Source organism: Punica granatum, chromosome 7 (genome assembly GCF_007655135.1).
Source record: "Punica granatum isolate Tunisia-2019 chromosome 7, ASM765513v2, whole genome shotgun sequence".
NCBI lineage: Eukaryota > Viridiplantae > Streptophyta > Magnoliopsida > Myrtales > Lythraceae > Punica > Punica granatum.
In genome coordinates this window covers 1,092,339-1,119,163 of record NC_045133.1, presented here as the reverse complement: position 1 = coordinate 1,119,163, position 26,825 = coordinate 1,092,339, and the positions used below count along the sequence as shown (strand labels likewise).

The following is a 26,825-nucleotide window of genomic DNA, read 5'->3' as shown; positions in this document are numbered from 1 at the left end:
AATCGCTTTCCCCGGGGAACTCGACAAAACAGAAACATCATGAGATCCTGTCTTCTGAACTGATCAGTTTATTTTATTTTTATTTTGTAATTTCCATTTTCACGTTTAGAAAATCCCAAGTCAAATCCTCCACGTCGATCAGCCAGCGGAGTGAGGCAATCAGTTCCGGTCCCGTCACGGCTACAGCCAGCAGTCACAGTCAGGTGAGACTATCAATCCTCTGCCCGTGCTGCCCGATCTGCCCGCTAGCTCTACTCTCCACCAAGTACCAAGTACGCCTATCATTTCGCCGTTTGCCGTCTCTCTCTCTCTCTCTCTCTCTCTCATTTTCTCTCTCTAGATTCTCGCGTTGTGCGCGCTCTCTCTCTCTCCGTCTAGTAGATCGGAAGACGGCTCGGGATTTCAATCCGGTTGCGATCTGTGGCGGGGATCGGGTTGGAGTGGGCTGGCGAAGCTGGAGGCTCGCGTTTGATTGGGGTTTCTGTCGCCGGAGGATTGATGGTACGCGGTGGAGGTGAAAAGGGGACTGATACGGCGAAATTAGGGCAAAATGCAAGGCTATACATGGAAGAGAAGGTGAGAACACCAGAAAATAGAGCTGTGGTCGGCACATGTGGCCAGTCCCCACGCATGTAGCTTCTCCTGCGCCTGAAGCCGATGGTTCGTCGTCCTCTTCACCTCAATTCTTTTGCAAGGTATTATTCCCTTCCATTTCTGTAGTCCTACTTGATAACTCGACCTCGAATACTGCCTGTTTTGAGGGACTCGTTGATGTGAGCCTCCGAGGATGATGGGCGAATTGGTGATGTTGGTTAAGGAGTGGACTAGTAGACTGGCTATGTTAGTGGGGGTTCTTTTATATTTTCCTGATTATCGTGATTTTACTCGAAACTTTGAACGCAATTTGTGATGGTAACTGTTGTTAGGTTCTCCTCATTAGATCACAACTGGGTTGCGTTCAGTTTGAGGTTGAGTTTTGTTTTTTTCAGTGGCTGTCATGAGAATAGAACTTAATTTTCTAGTGAATAACAAATCTTATCTTGGTTGTTCTATTTAGAATAAACCTTTATGGAAGTATAATCATTTCTCAACTTTGCTCTTTGTTCAATTTAAGTTGATGAGTTGTGAGCTTCTTAGGTGTTTGAGTTCTTCTTTTTATACTTTTGCTCGATTTTGTTTATCGATATATATGCAGTCCTATCTATTGTTGGTTTAATACTCAGAGAATGGTACATTTGAATTCGTTCTTCTCAGGTTTTTGTTTTTGGATAGATGGCTTTTCTTTCAACTCAAATGTACGTCCTGCTTGTGGCACGGTGATATACTAAACTGGGGTAATTTCCAAAATTTTGCTTTTCTAGAAATGGTATGGCTTATGGTACTCTAGATGATTCAAGTAAACTAATTTCTGGGAACTGGTTACATTTCGATCAGTGTGAAAGACTATATAACAGTGTGAAGATTGCTTAATACTGTTAATGGATATTTTTTATAATGTGTCCTTCTTATGGGTTAGGACACCAAGTTGAGGATATTGGGCATAGTACTAGTGGGGTCACATTTTTCTTTTTCCTTTCTAATTGAATTTATGGAAATTGGAAAATAGTTGACTTTTGCTTTCTTTTCCTAGGACGGCCGTAAGCTAACTGTTGGTGACTGTGCGCTTTTCAAACCATCACAAGATTCATCTCCATTTATTGGTATAATTCGCCGGATAACTGTCAGCAAAGAGGACAATTTAAACTTGGATGTGACTTGGTTCTATCGACCTGCTGATATAAAGCTCGGTAAAGGCATCATTCTTGAGGCCGCGCCAAACGAAATCTTCTACTCTTTTCATAGGGATGAAACTCCTGCTGCCTCTTTGCTGCACCCGTGTAAAGTCGCATTTCTTCCAAAAGGTGTTGAACTTCCATCAGGGGTCTCTTCTTACGTGTGCCGTCGAGTTTATGACATTACAAACAAGCGTCTATGGTGGCTAACTGACCGGGATTATATTAATGTTAGTTTTTCGTTTCGGTTATGTGTCATTTTATTATTTGTTCTTTTGTGTTTTTTTTTTTGAATGAAAGAAATTTACTTCTTTAACATTTTCAGTTAGTTAACAAGCTTTTAGTCTTCATGCAGGAACGACAAGAAGAAGTTGATCAACTGTTAAATAAGACAAGAATAGAGATGCATGCACCAGTACAGGCCGGTGGTCGGTCTCCCAAACCAGTGAATGGTCCAGCATCAACCTCTCAAATAAAACCCGGTTCTGATTGTGTACATAGTACCTCTTCCTTTCCTTCTCAAAATAAAGGGAAGAAAAGAGACTGTGGAGATCAGGGCTCTGAGCCTGTTAAACGGGAACGTTCTTCAAGGTTTGAGGATGGGGATCCAGGTTATGCTAGATCAGAGAACCCTTTGAAGTCTAAGATTGCAAAGATAACAGAAAAAGGAGGGCTTGTAGATTCAGAAGGAGTTGATAAAATAGTGCAACTCATGATGCCAGAGAGAAATGATAAAAGGGTAGAGTTGGCTAGCAGATCATTGCTTGCAGGTGTGATTGCAGCCACAGAAAAGTTTGACTGCCTCAGTCGGTTTGTACAGTTGAGAGGCTTGCCGGTGTTGGATGAGTGGCTCCAGGAGGCTCACAGAGGGAAGATTGGTGAAGGTGGTGGCATCAGGGCAAGCGATAAGGCCATCGAGGAGTTTCTGCTGGTCTTGTTACGCGCCCTTGATAAATTGCCTGTAAATCTTCAATCCTTACAAATGTGCAACATAGGAAAGTCTGTGAATCATTTACGGACACATAAAAACTTGGAAATTCAGAAAAAGGCCAGAAGTCTTGTTGATACATGGAAAAAGCGCGTGGAAGCTGAAATGAGCATGAATGATGCCCGGTCCGCTTCAAATCAGGCCGTTCCTTGGTCTGGAAAGTCCCGTGTTTCAGAGGTCTCTCATGCTAGGGGCAGACACTCTGGTGGAACCACTGAGACAACACCAGAAAGTTCTACCTCTCAGATTTCTGCATCTAAAACTGCTTCAGGAAAGCCTGTACAGGGTGAAACTGCCGAGTCCGCTGCTGCATCTCCTGGGGCAGTGAAATCAGTTCCATCTCCTGGATCATTGGGTGCAAATCTGAGAGACAGTCATCCTCGAAATGCTGGTGTCAGTAGCTCTGATCTTACTTTAACCGCATCAAGGGATGAGAAAAGCACTAGTTCAAGTCAGTCTCACAACAACAGTCAATCCTGTTCCAGTGACCATGCCAAAACTCGGGGGATCTTAGGAAAGGATGATGCAGGAAGCTCAACTGCCGTTTCTAATAAGATTTCAGGTGGTTCGACACGGCAAAGGAAATCAATCAATGGCATCCATAAACAATCAGGCTCAAGCAGGAATGCTACCTTGCACAAAAGTGAAAAAGTACCTCAGTCGGGATTGCCATGTGAAAAGGCAGTTGATGCACCTGCTGAGGTAAGCGGTCAAAAATTAATTGTTAAAATTCCCAATAGGGGCCATTGTCCTGTACACAATGCCAGTGGAGGACTCTTTGAAGACCACTCAATAATGAATAGCAGAGCTTCCTCTCCTGTGACCCCGGAGATGAGTAATCAGTGTGACCGTAATACGAAGGAGAAGACTGAAGCTTGTGGAGCTAATATTTCATCTGGCGTGAACACAGAATCATGGCAGAGCAATGATTTGATACACATGCCTCCCGGATCCGATGTGGGCGATGGGTCACTAGGTGTCGTTCCTGATGAACTCGGATCTGGTGAAGACACAAAAAGAAGTGCAGTGGCCGCACAAGATGTATCCTCGCCTCCTCTGAATGAACTTAACTCAGAGAAATTGCACGAGGCTTCTCTGAGTTCGATTAATGCTTTGATTGACAGTTGTGTCAAGTTATCTGAAACGCTGAGGGATGATGGGGGAATGAATCTCCTTGCAAGTGTTGCTGCAGGAGAAATTTTGAGCTCTGATTGGGTTCCACGTACAGATTTTCCTCCTGGAAACACGTCTGCAGCTGGGCATTCTAGTGCAGGCGAGGTGTCTTTGGTGAAATCATCCCCTCATGACGGCTATCAAGATAGGTCTAAATCTTCTGATAATCTCATTCGTTACCTTGAGAAGGCAGGCCCTGATGGTGGCATTGCCAAGAAAGATGGCGATGAGCACCCGAATGGTAGTTGCAGAGAGCTTCAACAAATTTCAGAGCAGTTCAATGGGACCAAACTGAGTACCATTGGCGCAGATAATATAATTGAAGGTAGTGAACCTGTTTTGCTGCTATTGAATTTTCTCTCTTTGTTTTCTCAGTTCTTATACCTGAAATTTGTATCAATCATATTGTTTCAGATGCAAAAGTAAGGAAAGCAGTTCCTGAAGCATATTCTAAAGTAGATAAAGAGGACAAAACTGACACCAGTGAAGTGTCAGGTGGTGGTGATTTGACACATCAGAATCCCACTCCCTTGATGTTCTCCAGAGAGACTACTGAGAAGGATTTTGTAGTGGAGACTGTTGCAGCAAAGAGTGAAAAGCCTGATGAGGTGGGCCGGAACCGTTTTAATCAGGTCAAGCAGGAGACTAATGCTTCCAAATCTCCAGGATTTCAAGCTGAAGCTGGTTCAGACACGATTTCCCATAACCGAGGAGAAATCAAGGAGAATGATGAGAGCAAGGGAGTTTGTGAGGATCATGTAGCAAGTGCAAAGTCTGAGAGATGCAAATTTACAGGCAGTGAAGCAGATGAATGCGTCTCCAATGCTGCCACCAATACTTCACTCTCTGCTGCAGGAAGTTCAAGTAGAAATGTGAAAGTTAAGTTTGATCTCAATGAAGGGATCAATGCCGATGATGCAAAATGTGGTGATGCAACAAATTTAGCAGAACCTTGTTTTCCTGCAGCTGTGCCACTATCTGATTCATTGGTTTATCCAGCCATTCCTGCATCAGTAACTGTGACTGCTGCTGTCAAGGGCCCCTTTGTTCCACCTAACGATCTTCTGAGGATTAAAGGTGAACTTGGTTGGAAAGGTTCCGCAGCCACGAGTGCATTTCGACCAGCTGAGTCTAATAGGAAGGCTCTTGAGATGCCACTAGACCCTATGGATAGCTCTCATCCTCCTGATGCTAGTACTTTAGGCAAACAGAATCGAGCACCTTTAGATTTTGACCTAAATGTAGCTGATGAAGGAATTCTTGATGATGTGGCTCCTCAAGACTCTGCTCTGGAGGTGGACACACTACTTAGTAGTAGAAGCAGTTGCATAAATGGTGGTGTGACTGCTTCTGCATCTACTCGGTCGGGAGGACTTGCTCTCGATTTAAATCAGGTTGGTGAAGCTGCTGAGATTGGGAGTAGTTCAATAGCAAATGGGCATTGGCCAGATGTCATGGTTGGTCCAGCAAAATCATCAGGCAGTCTTCTACAACGTGAAGGGGTTGGTGTTCGCAGAGACTTTGATTTGAATGATGGGCCTGCTGTTGATGATGCCTCTGCAGAGCCATTGACATCTAGTCAGCATGTAAGAAGCAGCATGTGTCCTCAACAATCTACTCCTGGGCTTAGGATGAATACTGATCCAGGAAACTTGTCAACCTGGTATTCCCCTGCTGGCACATATTCTGCAATGGCTGTTCCATCTGTCCTGTCTAGCATTGCGACCGGTGGGCCTCCAAGGATGGTGGGTCCATCTAGTTTCAGTCCTGATGTCTTCCAAAGGCCAGTTTTGCCTTCTCCAGCTGTGCCCTTTGCGTCTACATTTCAATACCCTGTCTTTCCATTTGGAGCAAGCTTTCCTTTGCCATCAGTGACTCCTTCAGGGAGTTCGACAATGTACATGGATCCATTATCTGGTGGCAGGCTCAGCTACCCTCCTACTAATTCACATATGCTTGGACCAGCTGGTGCTGTCTCAAACCATTATCCTCGGCCTCATGTTGTTAGACTTGATAGTAGCAATAATGGTGGTTTTGACAGAAAATGGGGCAGGCAAGGTCTGGATCTTAATGCCGGCCCTGGAGGTCTCGATCTAGAAGCTAAGGATGAATTCTCGCTTCTTGTACCTGGGCAAATATCTGCTTTCAGTTCACAGCCTATAGGAAGGAGCAATTAAGATTGTTCCTGGTATCTGTAGGATCTTGTAGAGAGAGAGCCAGAGGAAGGTTGGGATTGGTCATAATGGCAGGACTCGTCCATGGCAAGATGCATGTAAGTTTATAATAGCTCTTGTTTGTCTTCATGGAATGCAGCTCTTTCTTAACGCAATAATAGATGAGTCAGTGTTCAAAAATGCTCTAGCATGCATCACTCTTCTTAATTCCCTCCCTGTGACCTGTATATATGTACCTAGGAATCTTGTAAATATAGCACATAATCTTTGTAAGTTGGTTGCCTAACTAGGTGTGGTGGGTACTTGGGATGTTGAAGTATTGCCTTCTATACTCAGTGCTGTATTTTGGGAGGGGTGGACCGCATGTACAGTTTTAGATATTAATGAAATTAACTATTTCATCCCAAAAAAAAAAAGCATTCATTACTCTGTTTATGCATTTCTGGGGCCTGTGATTGACTGCTCAGTTTTTGCTTCAATATGAGGATAACTACATGAAATAAGTGGTTGCTGGCAATTAGTTTGCACTATTTGTTATTTACCCTTTTAACCAGTGACAGAAGTGTCGAGAAATATTCTCTTGTCAAAACCCTGCATCTAAGGAGTTTCATGTACTGGACCTTTCTTTATACTAGTCGGTGCATGTATAGTGGTTGCACTGTTGGAATTTTCCTAATGCATTCTCATTGAGTGTTGATTACGTATGCTTTTGCTGATTTTTCTTTTGTTTTTTTTTTCCCCTACTCTGCAGCTTCTTAGGCTGGATTGTCATAATCTGATTCTCGCCCTTGTGCGTGGATAATGGATGGTGACTGAGCTGTATTGAGGCCTTTTAATGTCTCGAATCCCCCCAAATTTTTGTGGTGAGTTCTTGCTGTGAGGAGATTGTGTGTGTGATCTCAATGAATACTGTGTGTTTGGTATAGGATGGTTGGAGATCACTTTCTTCTTTTGTAGATGTTAAAAATGTTGCTAAGAACCTGGCTTTGCTGCCCCTGGTTAAGGTTCACTGGCAACTTCAACTATCAGTTGACTCAAACCAGTGGGGGGCTTTGTCCAGCTTTTGACGGTGGAAACCTAGGTTTGAGCTTGTAGCGTTTGCTCTTTTCCTGATGCTGCTCTTCACTTAATGATTTGCAGTTTATTTCTACAAATTACATTATATATGAGCAGTGTTCCCGAAGTCTCTTGGTATATTTTGATGATATAGTTCTGGTCTATCTTTGCTTAATTTGCTGTTTCTTCATTTTACCCCGACTGCATGAATAGCTTTTTGCCTTCCGAGCTAGGAAAATTGGATTTCGGCTCTTTTCTTGGGTTTGACATTTATTATTATATCTGCTGAAGGCTGTGATCGATGCAATCTCTAGAGTATGGTAATAATTAATTCATGTTGCATTTTTGTGGAAAGGAATGTGGGATGAAGTTGTGTAGAACGCATTTGCAAGAAATATAAAGATGCAGCTAATATTGTTGGTGTTGCGAGTATTTCTCATTGTCGGACCTATCACTGTTTTACTGTGCATTGTGAAGTAGGTTACTTTCATCTGAATTGTGAAGGAATGCAGAAAGAGTTTGCAAGGGCTTCAGTTTATCCTGGATTTAGTGGGAGGTGGTCGGTTAGCTTAGTGCCTTCTTATTTTTCTCTCTTTTTTAATTAGAATATGCATCTGTATGTATGTTCAGACAAACAACGTTTCTTTTCCAGGTAGGATTGGGGAAAGGAGTAGATTCTGATTTCTCGAGTTTCGAGTTTATTGTGCAAGTATGCTTTTTGTCCGATCACATAGTTCTGTTGCAGTTGCGGTGTTGGATCATAGGCCAGGGATGTGTGTGTGTGTTGGGGCCTTGGCTTGATTCAGTAGCTCTGTTTTGGACTAAATATTCAGTGAGTATTACAATCGATCAAAACGTTTGTAATTGGTAACATGTGGGGATCATTGTGGGCTCAATTTTTCACTCGCATGCATTTTGATTTGATATTGTTTAGTCTCGTCTCTGAGTTACACTCACTAGAATATTTGTTAGTTTGTTAGAAGCAGTTTATGGTTTTTTTTTTTTTCTCCCAACTGCTTAGAAGCAGTTGGTCGAAAATGAATATGCCTTTGGTCGTGGCCCAGATGGCTGTTGGTGGGCCACAATTGGACCGGGTCAGCTGACTTACGGAACAATTGGGCTATGAACAGATAACATATATTTTGTTATTATGGGCCCAACTATTGCTGAGGCCCATTGAGCCCAGAGCGTAGTACCCAAAATATTTGTCCTGTGGATGTTGGACTACTAGAGCCGGTTGTTGAGCCCAACCGTAGTTCTGGGGTTCATCGAGCTCAATGGTGGCCCAGGTGAGCTGCTTGTGCTTTAGCTAGACAAGTCATTAGGCCCGTCTGATTTAGTTAAAGCCCATGGGAGTACTCGATTTTTTGGGCTCAACACCACCTTAATGGACTGTCAATAGCAACAGGCTGTAGGGCCGGAGTGTGGCTACGTCCATTTAGTTCAATAATGACACATAAGGAGCTATAATTAACTCTGCTGCATTGAACTCATAACTAATGTGAACTAGTTATAAGTTATTGAAGCGAAACAATCAATACCGAAACAATCAGAAAAAAAAGGGGTAGGAGAAACAATCATACAAGAAATTATCACACTAACGAATACAGACAACAATTACAGATAGCACATGAACCCGACAAGATGGACAACCCGCATCGACCCTCTCAGAGAGAAAAAGCTACTTGATGCTATATACAGAGACACGTACGTTAGAGACAAGATAACAAAGAGAGATTGCGCGTAAGCATTAAGGCAGAGACCTGATAGGCAGTCAGTTTAGAGGGCTTCACTCTAATACTTAAGAGCATAATTCTCTTCTAAAACACAATTCATGAAAGTTACGATCCTCACTTTTGAGACACGAGCCTCCTCCCGCAAATGGCATTTCTGCAACGCAATATCAAAGTCAAACCATTTCATCAGATACGCAGAGTGAGTGAGTAAAACTAAGGTGTGGTCCCAATCAACAGTAGCTATCTGAGAGTCCATTAATACTTAGTTCTTCGCCTAAACATCTCTGTATTAATGCACAGATTTTCACATGCAGGTGGACGTAGGATATTGGAACATGCACGGAGTATTTTGGACTGAAGTTTCGCTGCAGAGACACTAGCAAGCATGAGAGTATTAAGTGAAAAAGCATACTAACAAGAGACATCCTCGACGCTGCTTCTTCTTCTTCTGCTTCTCCTTTTGTCTCTGAGGTGGCTTGATTACCACCTTGATTGCAGCATCAAAGACCGCTTTCACATTCTGCGCTCGAATCAATTACGATAATCAGCACATGGATGATGACACATCAGCAGACTTCTCATCAGCTCAAAACTGAAAAACAAGTATAACGACTGATCCAAGAAAAAGTTACAATAAAGTTAATATCTTTTTCTTGCTGGAAAATAAAGTTAATATCAACTGAACTTTTGGCCAGCTCCATGTTTGCTTAGATGCATGTGCCAGATTATACGTGATTTTGAGTCCTACCAAACACTAAAGTAGTCAGGATAACATTGGCAAAATTAATGCAAGGGTTATAAAGACCTGCTGAGTCTTTGAGCTACACTCTATGTAATATGCCGCACCGATCTGTTTCCGCAGCTCCTCGCCCTAAATATATAAGACTACACATCAATATAGCGAAGAAGGGTCACTTGGTTAAGAAGATTCTGCAAATATCCGGTACAGAGGGAAAAACAAAAATTAAAACCTGTAAGGTGGTCACTGGTACCAATCCAGGATGATCAGCTAAATAGTGCTTGTCCTCGCGAAGATCTGTAAGTAGTTAAAAAGTTGGAATAAATTTGGGGCGGCATCTAATGACCAATTAAAATCACATGCAACAAATGCCAAAATATCAACTACCATCAGACAACTCAAATAAAAAAGAAAAAAAAGGGTAACAACTCATTGCATCCTTAAGACACCTAAAGTTTCTTCGGTACCACATACAAAATGAACATTTCTTAAAAATTACTGTAGCCTGAAAGTATACACGAACAACTAGACCCACTCTCTATTTGAAATAAATACTGAAGTGATGTACGACCATTTAGCTGAGAAATTGTGAGCAAGTCAAGCTAGCGGGACTTGAGTATTTATCAGCAGGTATGCAATGCTACTTTAGTGGTATTGCTCGAGTCGAGCAGCAGCAGCACGAGGTAGACTAGATAGTTTCCGTATGTATGTGTACATATGTTTATAGGATGCTTCAAAGAATGGTTACAATATGTTCATTGCATTTCGTCCCCCTAACCATCCTAAAGCCAGCTAATATGTAGAATAAATAGAAAAAGTGTTTAAGTGATAAATAAAATAAAATAAAATAAAAACTCTTATTTGATTTATTTATTTATTTTGTCTATAAGAGGAGATTGCCTGAAAAATGCAACCGATTCTTCTGTTTCCTTGGGTCGCTGGCCGTCAAAACATTACAATGTGGAAACTGAATAAACACTCAATACTGCTAACACTCTCTCAGCAGCTTCAATCTTCAAAGAATATGTATTTGTGTCCTTTGAGCAGCAATTCCAGATTTCAGCCTCACTTATTCCCCTTATGATATGCACCTCTACAACGCTACTATTACCTCAAACCTTCTGACTAAACTGTATTTACTTCGGTTGACCCCTATTCCTCCCTGATGAAATTTTTTTCTGAGATGGTTCCTAACTGGTACCCTCCTTGGATCACCTCTTATTGTATTTTTGGGGAAAAACAGAAAAGAAGAAAAGGAAGAGAGCAGGAGCGAGAAAGGTATAATAGACGGATACAGGTGACAAAATTAAAAGCCCACGAGGAAAAAAACAGAAACAGTACTGCACCACTGCATTTTGTGCTGGTATTAATGAATAAGTGATACTATGGTTCGGGATGCCAAACTGAAAAAATTATTAGTCCATATGGAATAAGCAAGAGAGATGATAAAAGGAAACGCAAATTGCTTCTTAAGCTGTCAACGGACCATTCCTCGAGAGAACAGAAAACAGCTGAAACTGTAAGAAGCATTCTATTAGTAATTGAAAATCTAATACAGCAGAAATATTTTCATGCTCACCTAATTTCGTCCCCACAAGGACAATGGGGACTCCAGGAGCGTGATGCTGAAGTTCTGGGATCCACTGCCCAGGAAATTTCCTGTTAGTTGAACAATATCTACAAAACATTTCGAGTTGATAAGATAAACAAACATGCAAATCATTAAGTTTACCTTTTTTAGTACATTCTCATAACTAGCACGGCTGACCAATGAGAAAGCCAAAACAAAGACATCTGCTCCCCTGTAGCTCAAGGGTCTTAATCTATTGTAATCTTCTTGCCCTGATATGCATAGAAAACACATGGATCTTACACAAAACTCAATAAGGAAAATCAGTATCCTTTACTAAAAATCCAACCATATTAATGGCTCAGTTTAATAGAAAATAAGTAATAACACATATTAGCTAAACTGACATTAAGGTTCCAAATACTTTCATACCAGCTGTGTCCCAAAGGCCCAAATTAACAGTGGTGCCTTCAACTACCACGTTTGCACTGAAGTTATCAAACACTGTGGGTATATAGTCCTGATACACAAACCAAACAGAATAAGAAACCATCACGAAGAATTGTAGCGTTTCCCCTTTTTTCGTTCTCAAGAATCGTGGTAAGAGGGAGAACTGAATAGATCATCACAGCAGCTCAACAGAAAATACAAAACTTAGCCAAAATTAAATATTTCACAAGACACCATCTCACTCTGCCAAATACAGTACATCATTGGACTCCAAAACCAAGATATATGATTCTTTGTTGGCAAAACTGTAAAACTAGAAGGTAGCAAATAGTCTCATAAAGTTGCTACTGTTAAAGCAATTAAAGCACAATCAAAGCAATTCCCAATTTAACTTATCCTTCATAATAAAAAATGGCACACTCCGTAAAGGAACCAAATCAAGACGCGGTCCCAAAACGTACAGGAGTCGCAGCAAATCAATCACAAAATTCCAGAAACGCAGCCACGTGGTGAGAGCACATAGCGAACTATTCTTTCGCCTTCTATCCAGCAATCACAGGATTCCAGAAGGCGACCACACAAGAAAGTAAAAGCCATAGGAGGCAGGAGCGACCAATATTGGTAAAGAAAAGCAACGGGAAAAAGATGCAAAAGCAGCGGGAATAATTCCGCGAGTATTATCTAAACAAGAAATCGAACACTACAATATCTTCCCGCAGGTGAACAAAAACTCAAAACCCCGTGCTGACAGTGAAACTGGGAATCCAAGAGTGAATTGAAACTCGGAAATAAAGAAGCGTCCGCGGATAATGGAAGATGACTAATAAGAAAGCTGCAAATCGCAGGACTGAATGAACGGAGAAACCGAGTAGAACAAAATTGGGGCAGAGAAACGAAGGGACCGTACAGTGGGGAACTTGTTGCTAGTGTAGCAGATGAGCATACAAGTCTTGCCGACGGCCCCATCTCCCACCGTCACACACTTGATGAACTTCGAAGCAGCTCCACTCCCGATCCCGGCCCCGGCCATCGAATTCAAGGAGAACAACGGAAATGGAGAGACGAGAAACCGATTCGATTCACTTGAAATGGAAACGGTAGACCACGAGAATGAAGTCGGCGATCAGTGAGCTTCTTGATTGTCTTCGGAGGGAGAGGAGAAGTGGCGGCGGATCACATGATTCTCCGGTCGATAGCCGTCGGCTCCGATCAGTACCGGCGAGGGCTTCTATATATGGAAAATGGAGATCGATCGGAAGCTTCGATCTCGCTTCAAGACCACATGAGAGAGAGAGAGAGACAGAGAGAGAGAGACAGGGAGAGGAAGAGAGCTTGGATTGACTGTGACAGTGGAAGTAAAGACCGGGAAGAGTTGGTTACTAAAATTCGGGTCAAACCGACCCGAGTACCGGCTCCGTTTAGCTTGACCCGCACGGCCACACCACGCTGGCCAGGCGCACGCCTATTGGTATATAAATAGAAGATTCGTCTGTGGCGATCACTATGAATTTGGTTGAGCAAAAAGAAGAAAAAGATTTCATTTTGATTATATATATATATATACATACATATAATAATTTTGCATTTTTAGTTTGGAGAATTTATTTAAAAATGGTCATTTTTACTAAATCACGGGTGTATTCAATCAATATTTCGAGCATTCGCTTGGCTGGAAGATTCAGTCATATAAGTTGATCGGACCAGATTAAAAAAAACGACAGAGAGAATATATAATTATTTTGTAGTCAATACTGAAAACTGAATGAATAGAAAATAATTGAATTAAAAAAAAGAGGAACGATTATATAAAGAGAGCACGGAACGAAGCTAATCGGACCAGATAGGAATCGTCAAACCAAATCCTTATACTCTTTTTCAATAAAATAATTGACTTTGCGGTTCGGGGCATATGATGTAGTAAGGACCCGTAAGAATGTCGCAGTCAAAGACCTATAGTCATCGAATAGCAAGCAAACAACTTCGTCTGGTCCATTTCTTGGCTCACGTGGCCCGTCATCCAACCTAACATTAGCTCGATGTTGTTGGTTGGCTCCCTTCCAACAGATCCCATGTAGTCGCACATGGAAGGCCAGATTGAGCAGTCATCATCGAGACGAGACGACTGTTCTCAACCCAGTAAAGTGAGAGTATATCTTAACATGTATCATAAGATCTGGACACGATCCAGAAATGGTTTTAATGCGTCCAGTGAATCGGGGCCTGCATTGATCATGCTCATAAACAAATAACTAAAAGTAATGGGAAAAATTTGCCGTGCTAGAGGGGTGTGATACTCGAGCTTAAATGATAGAGGCCCCATCCAAGGCAATGGAGCCTCAGGGACCGTAGCCTTGGATACGGTAGGACTAGCAGAGTTAAAAAGTAGAATCGCTGCAATTCGAGACTGAGACTTTAAGATGAAATAATTGCAGGACTTCAAAAGAAGGTTTGGTGGAAGGCATAAGTAAAGAGAAAGCAAAACACAAAAACGAGACTGAGAAGATAGTGCGTGTCTAGAAAAGGCAAAAAGAGTCATAAAGATGAGGTAGAAAGAGTCCAGAAAGCAGATGGCAGACACATAGCATCATAAAGAGGATTAAATCCTAAACCCCAATCAACATAGGTGATTGCCAAAACTCTTTTAGAGCATGCTTAATCATGATAATTAATAATAAACAGTTAAAAGTGTCCATAAAAGGGTATCCAATTATATCGATATGGAATAAAGATTGCTTGCTCTTTACAGCTTGGCAGTACAAAATATGCTGGGTACAAATGTTAAGGTCTGCCTTCAAATATCAAACGTTTGGAGCATTCAGCCTCTATTACCTGAGCAAATGGAAGAGGCCAACCCCGCTTAACTAAAGCCCAATCGGCCCAAGTTATAGTGCTTCTGTTTATATACTTCAATTAGTGGATGATTTAGCCAATCTCAAGGAAAATGCTACAAGTTAACTTTCATTTAGTGCACATGGGATGTACCGAATGGTCCAATGAGATCGTGTAAGTGGAAATTATCATTACAACGCACCAAGTTTGCACAACTTTTTTCAAAACTCGGCAATTGCACATCTATTAGCAATATGCACGAAAGGGGAGCAAATACCTTTGACCAGATGTTGCACAAGTAATAAAGCCTTCAACTTCTGCTGCTCCAGATGACACTTCTACCTATTAAGAGCCCAATGGTTGTAATAGGGTAATAACTGAACAGAACAAGTTAAGCACAGCCTAAGAGATGCAACTTCATGAGTGATACAAAGATGGTCGTGAACTGGAAGAAACGTACCAGACTTTCACTTGAAATGCAAGAAACTAAGCACTGTGTCATATATGTTCGTGGCCCTCCAGAAAAGGCGTATTCTGAGTATGTGGTTCCGGACCAGCATTTCCGCAGACTTCATCTGCCTCCATTTCTTGGGATTTCGCCCATATGACTCCATAAAAGCCACCCACGATTACTATGGCACCAACAACACTGTAGACACGATTCCATCAGCAATTATGAAGTTGGATGTTTGTAAATTTGCCTTACTCCTAGAGGACCCACACTGAGGTTTCTTGACTAACTTTGTAATTACCAACTCTCAGCACGGTTCTCCCCAGGCATGTAAATCGTACATATAGAGCTTAGACAACAATTAAGAGGGTGGGTTCATACATAATAATCAAAATGGAGGATCACCAGTGTTCATGAGAACCAAAAGTATTCATTCATCCAAAGAGCGCACCTCTTGATTCCCATAGTATCCACATCTTTGTTTGGCATGATAGAGATATGGAATTGAAGTTTAGAGAAATTCATCATAGTAGAACACGTCAACCGAAATATTCAGGTCCCTAAAAGGAAGGTCCCATCAGTTATATGATGTATAGTCATCTGCAACGTCTAGTAAAGAGAGAGATGGTATGTTCTTAGAGGTGTACCTGCCAAGACAGAGGGTATCACCAAGGAAGATGGTACTCATTACGGCACCAAAACAATACTCAACGGCTTAAATATGGCTACAAAGACGGGCCCTTTCTTGTGTATACACCATGAAGAGATGCAGAAAGTCACCACATTGCCACAGAAAGCCTACGACGAATTGCAAGCTTGGTGCCTAGGGTTAAAAAGAAATTATAGTTCCAAAAAGTGACTCATTCAGGAACATGGAGTTCAAACTTGATTTTCAATTCTCAGCGAATAGAGGACGGGAACGAGCTCGACATCAGGCCTCAGTGTCCAAGCATTTGGATCCCTTTCCAGTCATCTCCACATAAATCTCACCAAAGAGAAGCTGCATCCTACCCACCTGAGAAGTATACCACACCGCACAAGATAAACTAGCAGTTGCAAGAAAAGCACCGCCGAGGATCCAATTGGGCGCTCATGAAAATGTAGTCGGCCTCAGTGAGTAATCGACAGTTAAGGTGACAAGGCTAACTGGAGGACCTTTATAGAAGATCACAACCAATGCTCCCGCGATCGACACGAGTGTTCCAAGAACTTTGATTCGGCTTATCCAGCTTTTGATATCCAATTTCTCTATCCTAAAACAGTAAGAGCACTTCACATCACGCTGCTCGTTTAAGTTCAGTTCTCAGGTTTCCGCAATACACATTGAGAAAACATGTACAGACCTAAAGATAACAGCAAACAAGAAGGTGAAGGCGGCGATCAAATTCGCCATTGCTGAAGCAATCGTGGGAGAGCTGTAGCTCAGGCCAGTGAATACACAGTTCTGCATCAAGGTTACGCTGCAAGCAATCCTCAATCTCAAAGCAATCAAAACCCTCATCGACTGACTCATTCAGGAGATCATTTCAGCAACGTATAGCGCTTAGCTTAGCTTACCCGACGAGACTGAGAAGGAAGAATCTGCAGAGGAGAGGGAAGGTGAGAGGAGGCCTCTTATTAGATCTGCGCAAAACAGAAGCAGAAGAAGAACAAATTCAGTATCGAGTGAGCTGAAACGAGAGGTCGGGGGCTGCGGTTTCGGTTCCAGAGAGATGACCTGCGGTGGAGGAAGAGGGAGGAGGATGAGAGCAGAGAGGGCGTTGGAGTAGGCGAGGAAGACGAAGCGGCTCGTTCCTCTGGACGTGGCGGATTTGGTGACAGACCAAGTACTCCACGGCCGCCATTGCCGCCACTGGTAGCATTCTCAGAATCCACCCCTTCATCTCCATTGCTCTCTCTCTCTCTCTCTCTCTCCCCCTCCTTCCTTCCCAATAAGACCGATCGATCGACTGATCCCGCCATTGGTGGAATAAAGCGAGCAGGACAAGAACATTAATTAAGCATAAAAAAAAAATCTCTCAATTCCCATTTTATGCAGATAGGAAAAAATAAAAGGCACGTGATGAAATTGTTGTGCCATCAATAGATGCTCCTAGTTATGATTTTTTGGTCTACGACCAATGAGCCCCGACTGAATTTGAGATGAGTCCATCCGTTAAAAGTAAAACTCAGCATAGATTTTTTCTATCCATATTATAAAAATTATTCATAAATTTCTATTGATTGTAATAGAGATCCTAGATCCATGAAGTAGGATCTCTATTTATTTATTTTTCTAGTTGAGGGTGTATGTCAAATTTCGTTCTCTTTAGTCGGTAGAAATTGAAATTTGCTATTCTGGTAAAGATTTTAATGGTGTGATTCGCTTGCGATCATGATTTTAATGGCGTTTGGTTTCAAAATATAATTTTAAAATTAGATTTTGATTTTGAAAAAAAGTGGTATAAATGAGGCTCATCATTTGACTTTGTATAAGTTATTTTGTTTTGTCGTGAAAAAAAAGTTGTATAAATGAGGCTCACTCGTTGACTTTATATGAGCTATTTTGTTTTGTTATGGATAGAATTAGGTTAAAGTTGTGACTTTAAAATTATATTTGCAAATCAAATAAGTCAGAAATCTCTCAATCTAATAACCAAAAGAATAAGGGGGGAAAAAATTGCACAGCGTTCACAGATGGCAGTTCGCATCGATGCGAAACGGAGCAAAACAAAATAGGTCACATAATTGTATGCTATTTTCATCTTGCATGGTGCAATAATGCAAGGCATATGCCTAAAAGGTTCACTCGTAGCATTAGGGTAAGACATAGTTTACAAGTACCATTTACACTTACAAGGGTGTAAATCTTTAAGATAATCACGATCGAGGTTGAAGTCACGCGTGATGATTTTGGTTTAAAGGCCGACTTGTCATGACTCGTGTAGAACGGTTCAAATTCCTTTTTAAAAAATGTGTAAGAATAATGTTAGGTGCAATTTTATGACATGTTAGATTTTGTATAGTTCCTTTAATTAGGACGGTCATAATGTTACTATTCCCGACTTTTCTTGTTCATTTGCCTTCATCTTTTTGCTCCTTTCCCCTTGTTTTTGGATGTGGCATAGTAAATCATCATCGTCTTCAAGGATCATGTACGTATTGATAAATGATAACAACACATGCATAATTTGCGAACGTCTTAGGATAACGTATTAAATTGGTTAGAACTGGTCAAACAAGGCAATGCTAAACTAACCATGTGTATACATATCACCGCTGAATAAGATACTCTAAGGTACGATTTCATCGCTTAGATTTCGGTGGCACGTACATTCGTCTGGGACTCGGATTTTTAGTCACTGTGTTCACTTTAATAAATCTTTCTTTTCTGCTTCAAAGTTACAATTCATTGATCAATTTTTTTTTCCCCATTCAATGCTGATGGTTATCTCCAACAGCAAGAAGTTATTGCAAAAGACATCTAATGTCGATCAACCTGTGTCCCGTTTTGGTTTCTATATCAAACAGTTAAAGATTGCTGAGAGGACAAGCGAAAGGATTATAAGAACAACAAACAAAATCAAAAGACCATTTCAACAAGCCGGCACTCATGGTTTTTTAATCTTATTCCATATTAATAAATCTTCGGTTTAATCTTCTTTCTTGGAAAATCGATTTTGGTCCCTGTTCCGATTCTAACATATAGGGTACCAAGAACCAGAATTGGATCTTCAACTTATTGTTTGAGATTAATTCTCGTTCGGACGTTAGGCTAATAACGAGATATTTCCGATGGATTTTTCCAACCACCGTATGCAGGTAAATTCTACTCAACTAGAATGCATTTTGTCAAGTGCCCACGATTAATCTATGGTTCGGATTCCTTAATTAGGTGTTAGCTTTCAACTTCAACTTCATGCTTGCACTCATCGATGTACTTTTGGGAATATTGAATATTATCATCAATGAACTTCACTTGCTTGTTCTCAAGTGTAGCCCATTCTGTTCAAAGAGTAATGACGCTTTCGTCGTGTTTTCCTTGTCGCATGTAGCGAACTGCCGATCCCGGGATTATAAAGCATCATTGGACTGTAGCCTGATTGAATGAGTAACATTTGTACTAGTATTTTTCCACACAGATCCAATTTTCCCAAGAAAAATGGAACATGCCCCTACTTGGGTGTTCCTGTTTTCGGTTCTCCTCATCTTTCCGGGAGTGAACTCTGAGTCTGATCGAGTGAGGCGGTCCCTAGTCGAGTTCATGGGAAAGCTCTCGCCGGATGATGCACTGAGAGACGACAGCTGGGGATGGAACTTGACTTCCGATCCCTGTGCTTGGAGGGGCATAGCCTGCAATCCCGGTTCACCAGTCATTCGAAAAATCGTCCTCGATGGGCTGGGACTCAGTGGGATCTTTGATCCCGAATTTCTCTGCTCAGCGAGGTCTCTTGTTGTGCTGAGCTTAAGTGGGAACAATCTCGGAGGAGGTATCCCACGAGAGATATCAAACTGTAAGCACCTCACACACTTGTACTTGAGTAACAACCGATTCTCGGGAGAAATTCCGGTGAGCATGTTGAAAATAAGTAGCCTAAGGAGGATCAATATATCGAACAACAACTTCACAGGCAAGTTGCCTGATCTGGGTGAAAACCCAGACCTGCTCTCGTTCCTCGCCCAGAACAACCATTTTATCGGGTCCCTGCCCGAGACAGACTATGCCCGGTACGAGGAATTTAATGTCTCGAACAACAACTTGAGCGGTCAGATTCCTGATCTCAAGGGCCGTTTGGGGGTGGACAGCTTCTTGCCAAATCCCGGATTGTGCGGGAAGCCACTGCCTAATTCATGCCCGCCTCCTCTCCCTTCAAGGAAAAAGTCGAAGGAGTGGTCCACCGATCGGTTCCTTATATACTTGGGATATGCATTCCTTGGGCTACTCGTAGTCCTCTTTATCGGGCTTAAAGTTGTATGCTTAAGGAAGAGGAGAAATAGAGTAGTTGATGATGAGAAGAACATAATAGGCGAGGAGAGCACTACCACTAGCAAGAGTCGAGTGACCCGACCTCCTTCGGTTGAGTTTAAGAATGGCGATAAATCGGAGTACTCCATGACATCTATGGAAGGCGGTCCGTCGACTCTTGTGGTCCTAAATGATCGGGCAGTAAAGGACTTGAACTTCGACGATCTCCTTAGAGCTCCGGCAGAACTGCTTGGGAGAGGGAAACACGGGACGCTTTACAAGGTCATGATCGATGGTTTGGCGGACTTAGCTGTGAAGAGGATTAAAGAGTGGGGAGTCTCAAGCGAGGATTTCCAATGGAGGATGAAGAGGATCGACCAAGTCAAGCACCCGAATGTATTGGCCCCTCTGGCGTTTTACTGCTCGAGGCAGGAGAAGCTCGTCGTCTACGAGTTTCAGCCCAACGGGAGCCTCTTCAAGCTTCTCCACGGTAATTATACTTGATCATTATAATCGAATAATGACTAGAGTCTAGAATTTACTGGTAAAGAGGAAAATTAATTGAAATAATTTTGGGCTGCTTCTTTTCAGGATCGAGTAATGAGCAAACATTTGATTGGGGAACTAGATTAAATACCGCAGTGAGCATCGCCGGAGCTCTAGCCTTCATGCACGGGAAGCTTCGCGAAGACGGGATTGCTCACGGGGGCTTAAAATCCACAAACATCTTGTTCGACAGGAACGTGGACCCATGTATTTCCGAGTACGGGCTAATGATGGTAGAAAACACTCAAGACTACTCCAGTAGTTTCATCTCTCAGACGGAAACCGATTCCTTCGGGGCAGACACCTATGCCTTCGGGGTGATTCTTCTCGAGCTTCTCACTGGAAAGACGGTCGAGAACAGTGGTGTCGATCTGGCAAGGTGGGTCCACTCAGTGGTTCGAGAGGAATGGACCTCGGAGGTATTTGATCGGGCCCTAATCTCTGAAGGGGCGAGCGAGGAGAGGATGGTGAACCTGTTACAGATTGCACTCAAGTGCGTAAGTCCAAGTCCTAGTGAGAGGCCAAGCCTACGTGACGTCGCCACTATGGTTAACGCATTGAAGGAGGACGACGAGAGGTCTATGGTCTCGGAACTGTCATCGACTTTCTTGGCTTCCAAGGAAAGTGGGAATCAACAAACTGCTTAGTTGCACACAAAAACATGTAACTAGTACAATGCCTCTGTAACAACAAATTATTTAATTGTCCAGCAATAAGCTTATTAAAAGTTCAAGATAAAACTCGATGTCGCGATCGATCGTCTAACAGTCCGTGCAGAATGCGGGTCCTGGCCACGAAGAAACGAGAATTGGCGGGAAAATACATATGCGTGGGGAAAAATGTCAAGGGGGCAGGAGAAAAACCAACAAGACAATTTGTCAAAATTGCTTTTGTGAGCAGGGAATCAACTAACACCAGAGAATTGTCAACTTTGGACAGGTAATATGCTTTTGAAGACTATAATCAAATATCACCTGCTCGAGTTGGCATAGTCAGTGACCAGAAAAATTTAAATATGGAGAAGATTCATGTGACTCATACCTATCACCAAGATCTTTTGCCTCCCCGAACCCTTTTGAGATACGTCTCTGTAGTGTAATTTTCGGAATCCTGATCGAGAAAAGGACTTAACCCTTGCCTCCACGGGCCGAAGAAGCTTGCCCCTGTTGATCGATTGGAATCATGATTTTTCTACCAATATATGACAGTTAAAGAGACAAAAGGTTCTCAAGTGATTTTTCACAGTCGGTGGTGGTGAAGCTACAGGCCAAGACTGATGGAGCAACTGCCCTGATCACCAGGCAAAATGACACAGAGGCAACAACATTATTTCCCCCTTTTCGCTATTGGAGGAAAACATTATGGCCCCAGGACGGGACCGTCCAAGGACCTAGGACTGTTGGCCCCGGGACTGTAGCGGCTTCCGGCTATTGGATGAATAAGTCGAGGAGGCATGAACCGAACTGTGGACAATCAAGTAGTGTAGTGATGGTGGACCTTCCTCAATCATGGCTCAAGATCAACTTTTTTTGATCAAATATGTCCCTCTAAGCCCAACCCTTTTTTAGATGGGACAAGCACGTCTCGATGATTAGCAGAATCCCGTGATGAGTACTTAGTCGAAAAGTTAACATTGACTCCGCACATATCCCCTTTTGACCTGACTAAAAATCTGCAAATCGAAACAGTAGTTCGGTCTCTGGGGACGAAGCGCGAAATCGAAAGCCCTCCTTCTAGGGGGATTCCCATGGGGCAAAAGAAATTCAAAACGAGGCCCCACCAACATCAACTAACCAAAAGAGCCATACCACATTAGACTTTAGTTTCAAGGGCTCATTCAACCTTTTTAGACCCTTTGATTGCTTCGCTTCATTTGCCTCTCCTTCCTTGCAAGAACTTCAGCCAAGAGATGAAGTTCTGCAGGGCATTGCAGTGAATTCCTAGGACTTTCGACAGCAAGTTGTTGTTTTCCTAGGAAAATCTTCTCGCAATGTCGAAGGTTTTACCTTTAATAAGCCACGATGGAGAACTGTCAGCATACCCTCCACCGCAGTTGCCTCTCTATGAACAAGAATCCGGTCCATCCCCGTCTTCCTCGGGTCGAATTAGCTCTGCCGTCATCCTGGTGATAGTGATCTTAGCAGCTGTGTTCTTCGTCTGTGGCCTAGTCCACTTGCTCGTCAGATTCCTGATGAAGCAGCCATCTTCTTCGATCTACCAGTCTGATAGATTTGCCCAGAGCTCGAGCCCTCAGTCTCATGTTCTCCAGAGGCAGCTTCAGCAGCTCTTCCGCCTGCACGACTCCGGCCTCGACCAGGCCTGCATTGATGCCTTGCCTGTTTTTTATTACAAAGACATCATTGGTCTGAAGGAACCGTTCGACTGTCCTGTCTGCCTGTGTGAGTTTTCCGACCAAGACAAGCTTAGGCTGCTCCCGATATGCAGCCACGCCTTTCACATCAATTGCATAGACACCTGGCTGCTCTCTAACTCGACATGCCCTCTTTGCAGAGGGGCTCTCGTGAATTCGGGGCTCTTCACGGCGGAGACTCCATTAAGCAGTAATAACTGCTGGGAACCACGGGATATGTTGCCCTGTGATGCTGAAGATGCCCTTAACTCGGTCAGCAAGAGGGTCTTCTCGGTGAGGCTCGGGAAGTTCAGGAGCTTAAATGAGGAGCCGGAGAACGGCACGGAGATTAAAGAAGGAGAGGGAAGCTCCCGAAATCTGGATGCGAGGAGATGCTACTCGATGGGGTCATATCAGTATGTTGTAGGGGACTTAGATTTTCAAGTGGTGTTATCGCCGAAGCAAAATCAGGGCGGGCTCGAATCCCAGTTCTGCAGAGGGAGAGGACAGGATGGATTCTGTTTGGATTCGAGGAACGAGGCCGGGAAGAAGATTATTGCAAGGTCTAGAGGTGACAGCTTCTCTATCTCGAAAATCTGGCTTTGGCCCAACTCCAAGAACAGCAACAGCTTCCCCGACTCCCCAGATATCGGCATTAGTATGTCTCATTGTAATGCGAGCACGCATATGCAGAATGACGATTCAGTTTAGTTCACAATAGAGGAATGTTTTTGATCATACCAGAAGACTTTGTCAATGTGTTCTTTCGAGAAGTTAGGTGTATGGTTAGTTGAAATGTTTTGAATTACACTATCTTGCTTCTGTTTTCTCACGGAAAGAAGAAAGGTTTTCCGACATATCAAAGTCGAGAGAGCTCTCGCCATCCACCAAAACATTTATGTTAGTCGCCGAACGAAAAATTTGCCTGAGGCTCACAGCTTTGTCGTAGATGGGGAAAGACACAGAGGAAAACTAAACATACATAAAGCTCAGCAGAATCGAACTTTCTCGCTCGAAAGGGGAAATCTGCATCGACAAACTCCCTCGAACAAACATGAAGGGAAGATTGGAAATGATAATAGGCCAACATAGTAAAGGAAGCAAAGTCCGATTAGGGACACAGACATTGTTGGCCGTAGAGTTTGAGGATCATGGTACGTGACCAGTATTCCTAGACTCCAAAACTGAAAAATGTCTTAACAAACCGACATAACTGGGAATAAAGATTGAGCTCACTCGGGTTGGATGGGACCGACATATTAGTTCATAGGTGACCAGCAAGCTGGATGGCCTTCACGATTGTTTGCAGCTCTAAATATTTGAAGCACTGCCTGCAGATCCATAAGACGAAGCGAACTCAAGGGAGCCAAAAAGACCGATTGCACGATTACTACCAGGACGTTGCAGCTAGATTGGCAGCAGTTGGCTCGTTGTGAATTTACAGTCTTGAATGGTATCAGCGTCCAAGAAGAACCACGGTTTAACCTACAAGTGATCCCCGATCCTCAATTGGGACTCTGCAAACAAATCGATCATTCATTGCCTTGGGAGCATCTCAGTTCAACCGGACATCTAGGTTCAACTTCTCATTCACTTGTTGACGCAGTTGGCAGATGTCTAGATCCTCGATTGGGACTCTGCAACCAAATCAACCAGTCATTGCCTTAGGAGCGTCTCAGTTCCACCAAACATATTGGTTCAACTTCTCATTCACTCTTTGACGCAGTCCGTAGATGTCTAGATCTCATTTTACTAATGATGTATAATTTGATTGAATCGAATGAAACGCTGGAATGAGAAAACTGTTCGTAAGAACTCGGAAGTATCACCAGAATGGGCTGCTTGGGCTTTACATACAACGTAGATATATCACGACTTCAATTCAAGCGATTCATCCCTTACTCATTTTTCTTTAAATCACAAGGTGTCCTCACTTTGGCTTAACCCTCACTATGAAGTACTTCTTCAAATCCTTCAAATACAATGTTTGTCAATTATAACACAAGTCGTGATTTATTGCTGGTTTATTTACATATCTTTTAATTTTTTTTTCTTGAATATATACAGCCCAAATGCTTCTACTGCAATCAAAGCCGGCCCATAGAAATTAGTGGGAAACCAAAGTAGATATTTTTTTTCTTCATAAGATTAATTATTGAATTCTTGATTATTGATAAAAGATATTTGAGTACACGCCGATAGTGAAAGAAGCACTTGATTAAAAAGCCAAAATTTCTAAAGGATAACGATGGAGTCTATGCTTTTTAGATTTGATAAATCTTGCGTCACTATCAAAATGCAAATGGTGAGTCATTTTTAGGGGCAAATGATACTCTTTTAAATTATTTATACATTATATTTATATTATTTTATGAAAAAATCGTACATATATTATCTGGTGACGCCTTTTATGTGGACCAATAGCCACTAAAGCCCACTTATTCAAGCAATAGGATTTGATTGCAGCCTATCTACCATTATTATGATCATTAATTAAGTTTAAGCTCTTCCCACCTCAACCCGCAATCGACTTTATAGATTTTCCGAATGGTTGATGTGCAGTTTGCCACTACTACGAGGACGACGACGACGACGACAGTGAAAATGATACTTGAAGGGAAGGAGCACTGGGAGCACGAATGTATAATTTTATTACCGCAAGTAACCTTTGTTATTGCCTATTCCTTAATTAATAAAAAAATTCATTTTACAAGCCAAACTTCTATGCATTATTCACGAAACCTCCCTAATTAAACAATTTCCCCTCTTTTGTACACCATTAAATAATAATAATAATAATAATAATAAAAGCATACAAAAAAAAGAAAACTATTAATTAAAAAGAAAAAAGAAAATGACGAGTCCGCAGGGAAAAGTCAACAGTCCACGGTCCAGACAATCCCGGCGGCGTGGCGCAGGTTAGCAACCTCGGCGCTGGATTTGGATTACCGACTTAGCCTGCTCAACCGGGTCGGGCCGCATCACCCGAAAACCGGCACCTCCTTGCCCTTGCCAGAGATATCCACCGGGGGGACTTGCTTCACCGGCCCGGGGACGGAGGCGAACCGGGCGGAGAAGTTTCTGAAGCTGTGGCGGTCGGGCTCCTCTTCCACGAATTCGATGCTGTTGGACCCCTCGTCGAAGTTGAGGGAGTAGTTGAATGCATCGTAGTGGAACTTCCCGTGCCTCGGGCCCCCTCCGGCGCAGCCGCTGCGTGTCCGATTGAACCGCCGTATGAAGGTCTTCCACCTGGGTCCGGCTGCGATCTCGGACCATTCCCGGAGCTTCGTCAGCGCCCTGAGGCCCCGTGCCCACCACCGATCGTCGTGCTGGCCGGAGCCGACGCGCTCCCAGAAGGAGGGTCCAAGGGGTGAGGATCGGGCCCGGGAGGGGAAGCAGCTGCGGAAGCAGAAGCAGCAACTGCGGTCCGCATATAGAGGGGTGGAGGCTTCTTCCATTTCGTAGATCGTCGGCTGTGGTTCCTTCGGGTCCATCGCTGCCTCCTCTGCGCCGACCATGCATAGAAACCCTAACTCTCTCTCCCTCCCACCCCTGTCGCTCACTGCAAAATGCAGAGAGAGAGAGAGATGCAACGATCTATGCGTCATCGAGAAATGGAAGGGTTCAATATAACGGAAACGTGACGGGGGGAAGGAGATGACCGGGAAATGCCGGTGGCAGGGCAATATTTCCCTCATTCTAATTTCTTACAATACTTTGAAAATGATGAAACAATTTTAAATGAGACGATCCGAAAAACTCTTAAATTATCATATATCATATCGTATAGTATAATATAATAAGGAAGAGCTAATACAGTTGTTGCAATTAGTAATAATCATGACATTACTTGAATATATGCACGGATACCAAGTATAATCAGAACCGGTTAGAATCTACTCGTTAGGAAATGTTCGAGTAGTAATTTAAGAAACCAGTGAGAACCGATTTCGATTCCTGTTTCGACTCTAACATACATGGAACCCAGAATCGAAATCAGTACTCGTGACCTATTTATTGTTTTATTTTTATTTTATATTTACTTA

General features: G+C 42.7%; 5 protein-coding genes and 1 pseudogene across 9 annotated transcripts; 3 read left to right on the top strand and 3 right to left on the bottom strand.

Annotated features, from left to right (window-relative positions):
* Positions 1–279: 279 nt before the first annotated feature.
* Positions 280–7,338, top strand: LOC116213711. Of its 5 annotated transcripts, XM_031548749.1 has the most exons (6): positions 281–695; positions 1,255–1,334; positions 1,631–2,002; positions 2,128–4,258; positions 4,348–6,205; positions 6,859–7,338. In XM_031548749.1, exons 4-5 carry the CDS (start codon positions 2,176–2,178, stop codon positions 6,108–6,110), a joined length of 3,846 nt encoding a protein of 1,281 aa, XP_031404609.1. In that variant the 5' UTR covers positions 281–695; positions 1,255–1,334; positions 1,631–2,002; positions 2,128–2,175; the 3' UTR covers positions 6,111–6,205; positions 6,859–7,338. The 5 variants fall into 5 exon arrangements, with proteins under 5 accessions (XP_031404605.1, XP_031404606.1, XP_031404608.1 ...); XM_031548745.1 differs by lacking the exon at positions 1,255–1,334 and having other exon boundaries at positions 280–695; XM_031548746.1 differs by lacking the exons at positions 1,255–1,334; positions 1,631–2,002 and having other exon boundaries at positions 280–695.
* Positions 7,339–8,660: 1,322 nt separating this feature from the next.
* On the bottom strand, positions 8,661–13,051 carry LOC116213712 (rac-like GTP-binding protein ARAC8). Its single transcript, XM_031548750.1, has 8 exons — positions 12,566–13,051; positions 11,641–11,728; positions 11,371–11,480; positions 11,218–11,281; positions 9,871–9,935; positions 9,705–9,770; positions 9,316–9,419; positions 8,661–9,053 (listed from the first exon to the last, which is right to left on the bottom strand). Exons 1-8 carry the CDS (start codon positions 12,686–12,688, stop codon positions 9,014–9,016), a joined length of 660 nt encoding a protein of 219 aa, XP_031404610.1. The 5' UTR covers positions 12,689–13,051; the 3' UTR covers positions 8,661–9,013.
* A 1,325-nt stretch (positions 13,052–14,376) lies between these two features.
* On the bottom strand, positions 14,377–16,945 carry LOC116213565 (annotated as a pseudogene).
* Positions 16,946–18,869: 1,924 nt separating this feature from the next.
* LOC116214849 (probable inactive receptor kinase At2g26730) lies at positions 18,870–21,131 on the top strand. The gene is made up of 2 exons (XM_031550330.1): positions 18,870–20,373; positions 20,475–21,131. Exons 1-2 carry the CDS (start codon positions 19,080–19,082, stop codon positions 21,074–21,076), a joined length of 1,896 nt encoding a protein of 631 aa, XP_031406190.1. The 5' UTR covers positions 18,870–19,079; the 3' UTR covers positions 21,077–21,131.
* Positions 21,132–22,115: 984 nt separating this feature from the next.
* On the top strand, positions 22,116–23,562 carry LOC116214850 (RING-H2 finger protein ATL46-like). Its single transcript, XM_031550331.1, has one exon. The coding sequence runs from the start codon at positions 22,420–22,422 to the stop codon at positions 23,488–23,490; it is 1,071 nt and encodes a 356-aa protein (XP_031406191.1). The 5' UTR covers positions 22,116–22,419; the 3' UTR covers positions 23,491–23,562.
* Positions 23,563–25,407: 1,845 nt separating this feature from the next.
* Positions 25,408–26,393, bottom strand: LOC116214851. The gene has a single exon (XM_031550332.1). The coding sequence runs from the start codon at positions 26,385–26,387 to the stop codon at positions 25,761–25,763; it is 627 nt and encodes a 208-aa protein (XP_031406192.1). The 5' UTR covers positions 26,388–26,393; the 3' UTR covers positions 25,408–25,760.
* Positions 26,394–26,825: the final 432 nt, after the last annotated feature.

Excerpts from the sequence above, each read along its gene's own strand:
- LOC116213711 (XM_031548745.1), top strand. The coding sequence starts at position 612 with ATGTGGCCAGTCCCCACGCATGTAGCTTCTCCTGCGCCTGAAGCCGAT. Across the intron at positions 696-1,630 it reads CACCTCAATTCTTTTGCAAG|GACGGCCGTAAGCTAACTGT; the intron begins GTATTATTCCCT and ends TTCTTTTCCTAG. Across the intron at positions 4,259-4,347 it reads CGCAGATAATATAATTGAAG|ATGCAAAAGTAAGGAAAGCA; the intron begins GTAGTGAACCTG and ends ATATTGTTTCAG.
- LOC116213712 (XM_031548750.1), bottom strand. The coding sequence starts at position 12,688 with ATGGCCGGGGCCGGGATCGGGAGTGGAGCTGCTTCGAAGTTCATCAAG. Across the intron at positions 9,936-11,217 it reads CCTTGTGGGGACGAAATTAG|ATCTTCGCGAGGACAAGCAC; the intron begins GTGAGCATGAAA and ends AACTACTTACAG. Across the intron at positions 9,771-9,870 it reads TACCAGTGACCACCTTACAG|GGCGAGGAGCTGCGGAAACA; the intron begins GTTTTAATTTTT and ends TTATATATTTAG.
- LOC116214849 (XM_031550330.1), top strand. The coding sequence starts at position 19,080 with ATGGAACATGCCCCTACTTGGGTGTTCCTGTTTTCGGTTCTCCTCATC. Across the intron at positions 20,374-20,474 it reads CCTCTTCAAGCTTCTCCACG|GATCGAGTAATGAGCAAACA; the intron begins GTAATTATACTT and ends GCTTCTTTTCAG.
- LOC116214851 (XM_031550332.1), bottom strand. The coding sequence starts at position 26,387 with ATGACGCATAGATCGTTGCATCTCTCTCTCTCTCTGCATTTTGCAGTG.
- LOC116214850 (XM_031550331.1), top strand. The coding sequence starts at position 22,420 with ATGTCGAAGGTTTTACCTTTAATAAGCCACGATGGAGAACTGTCAGCA.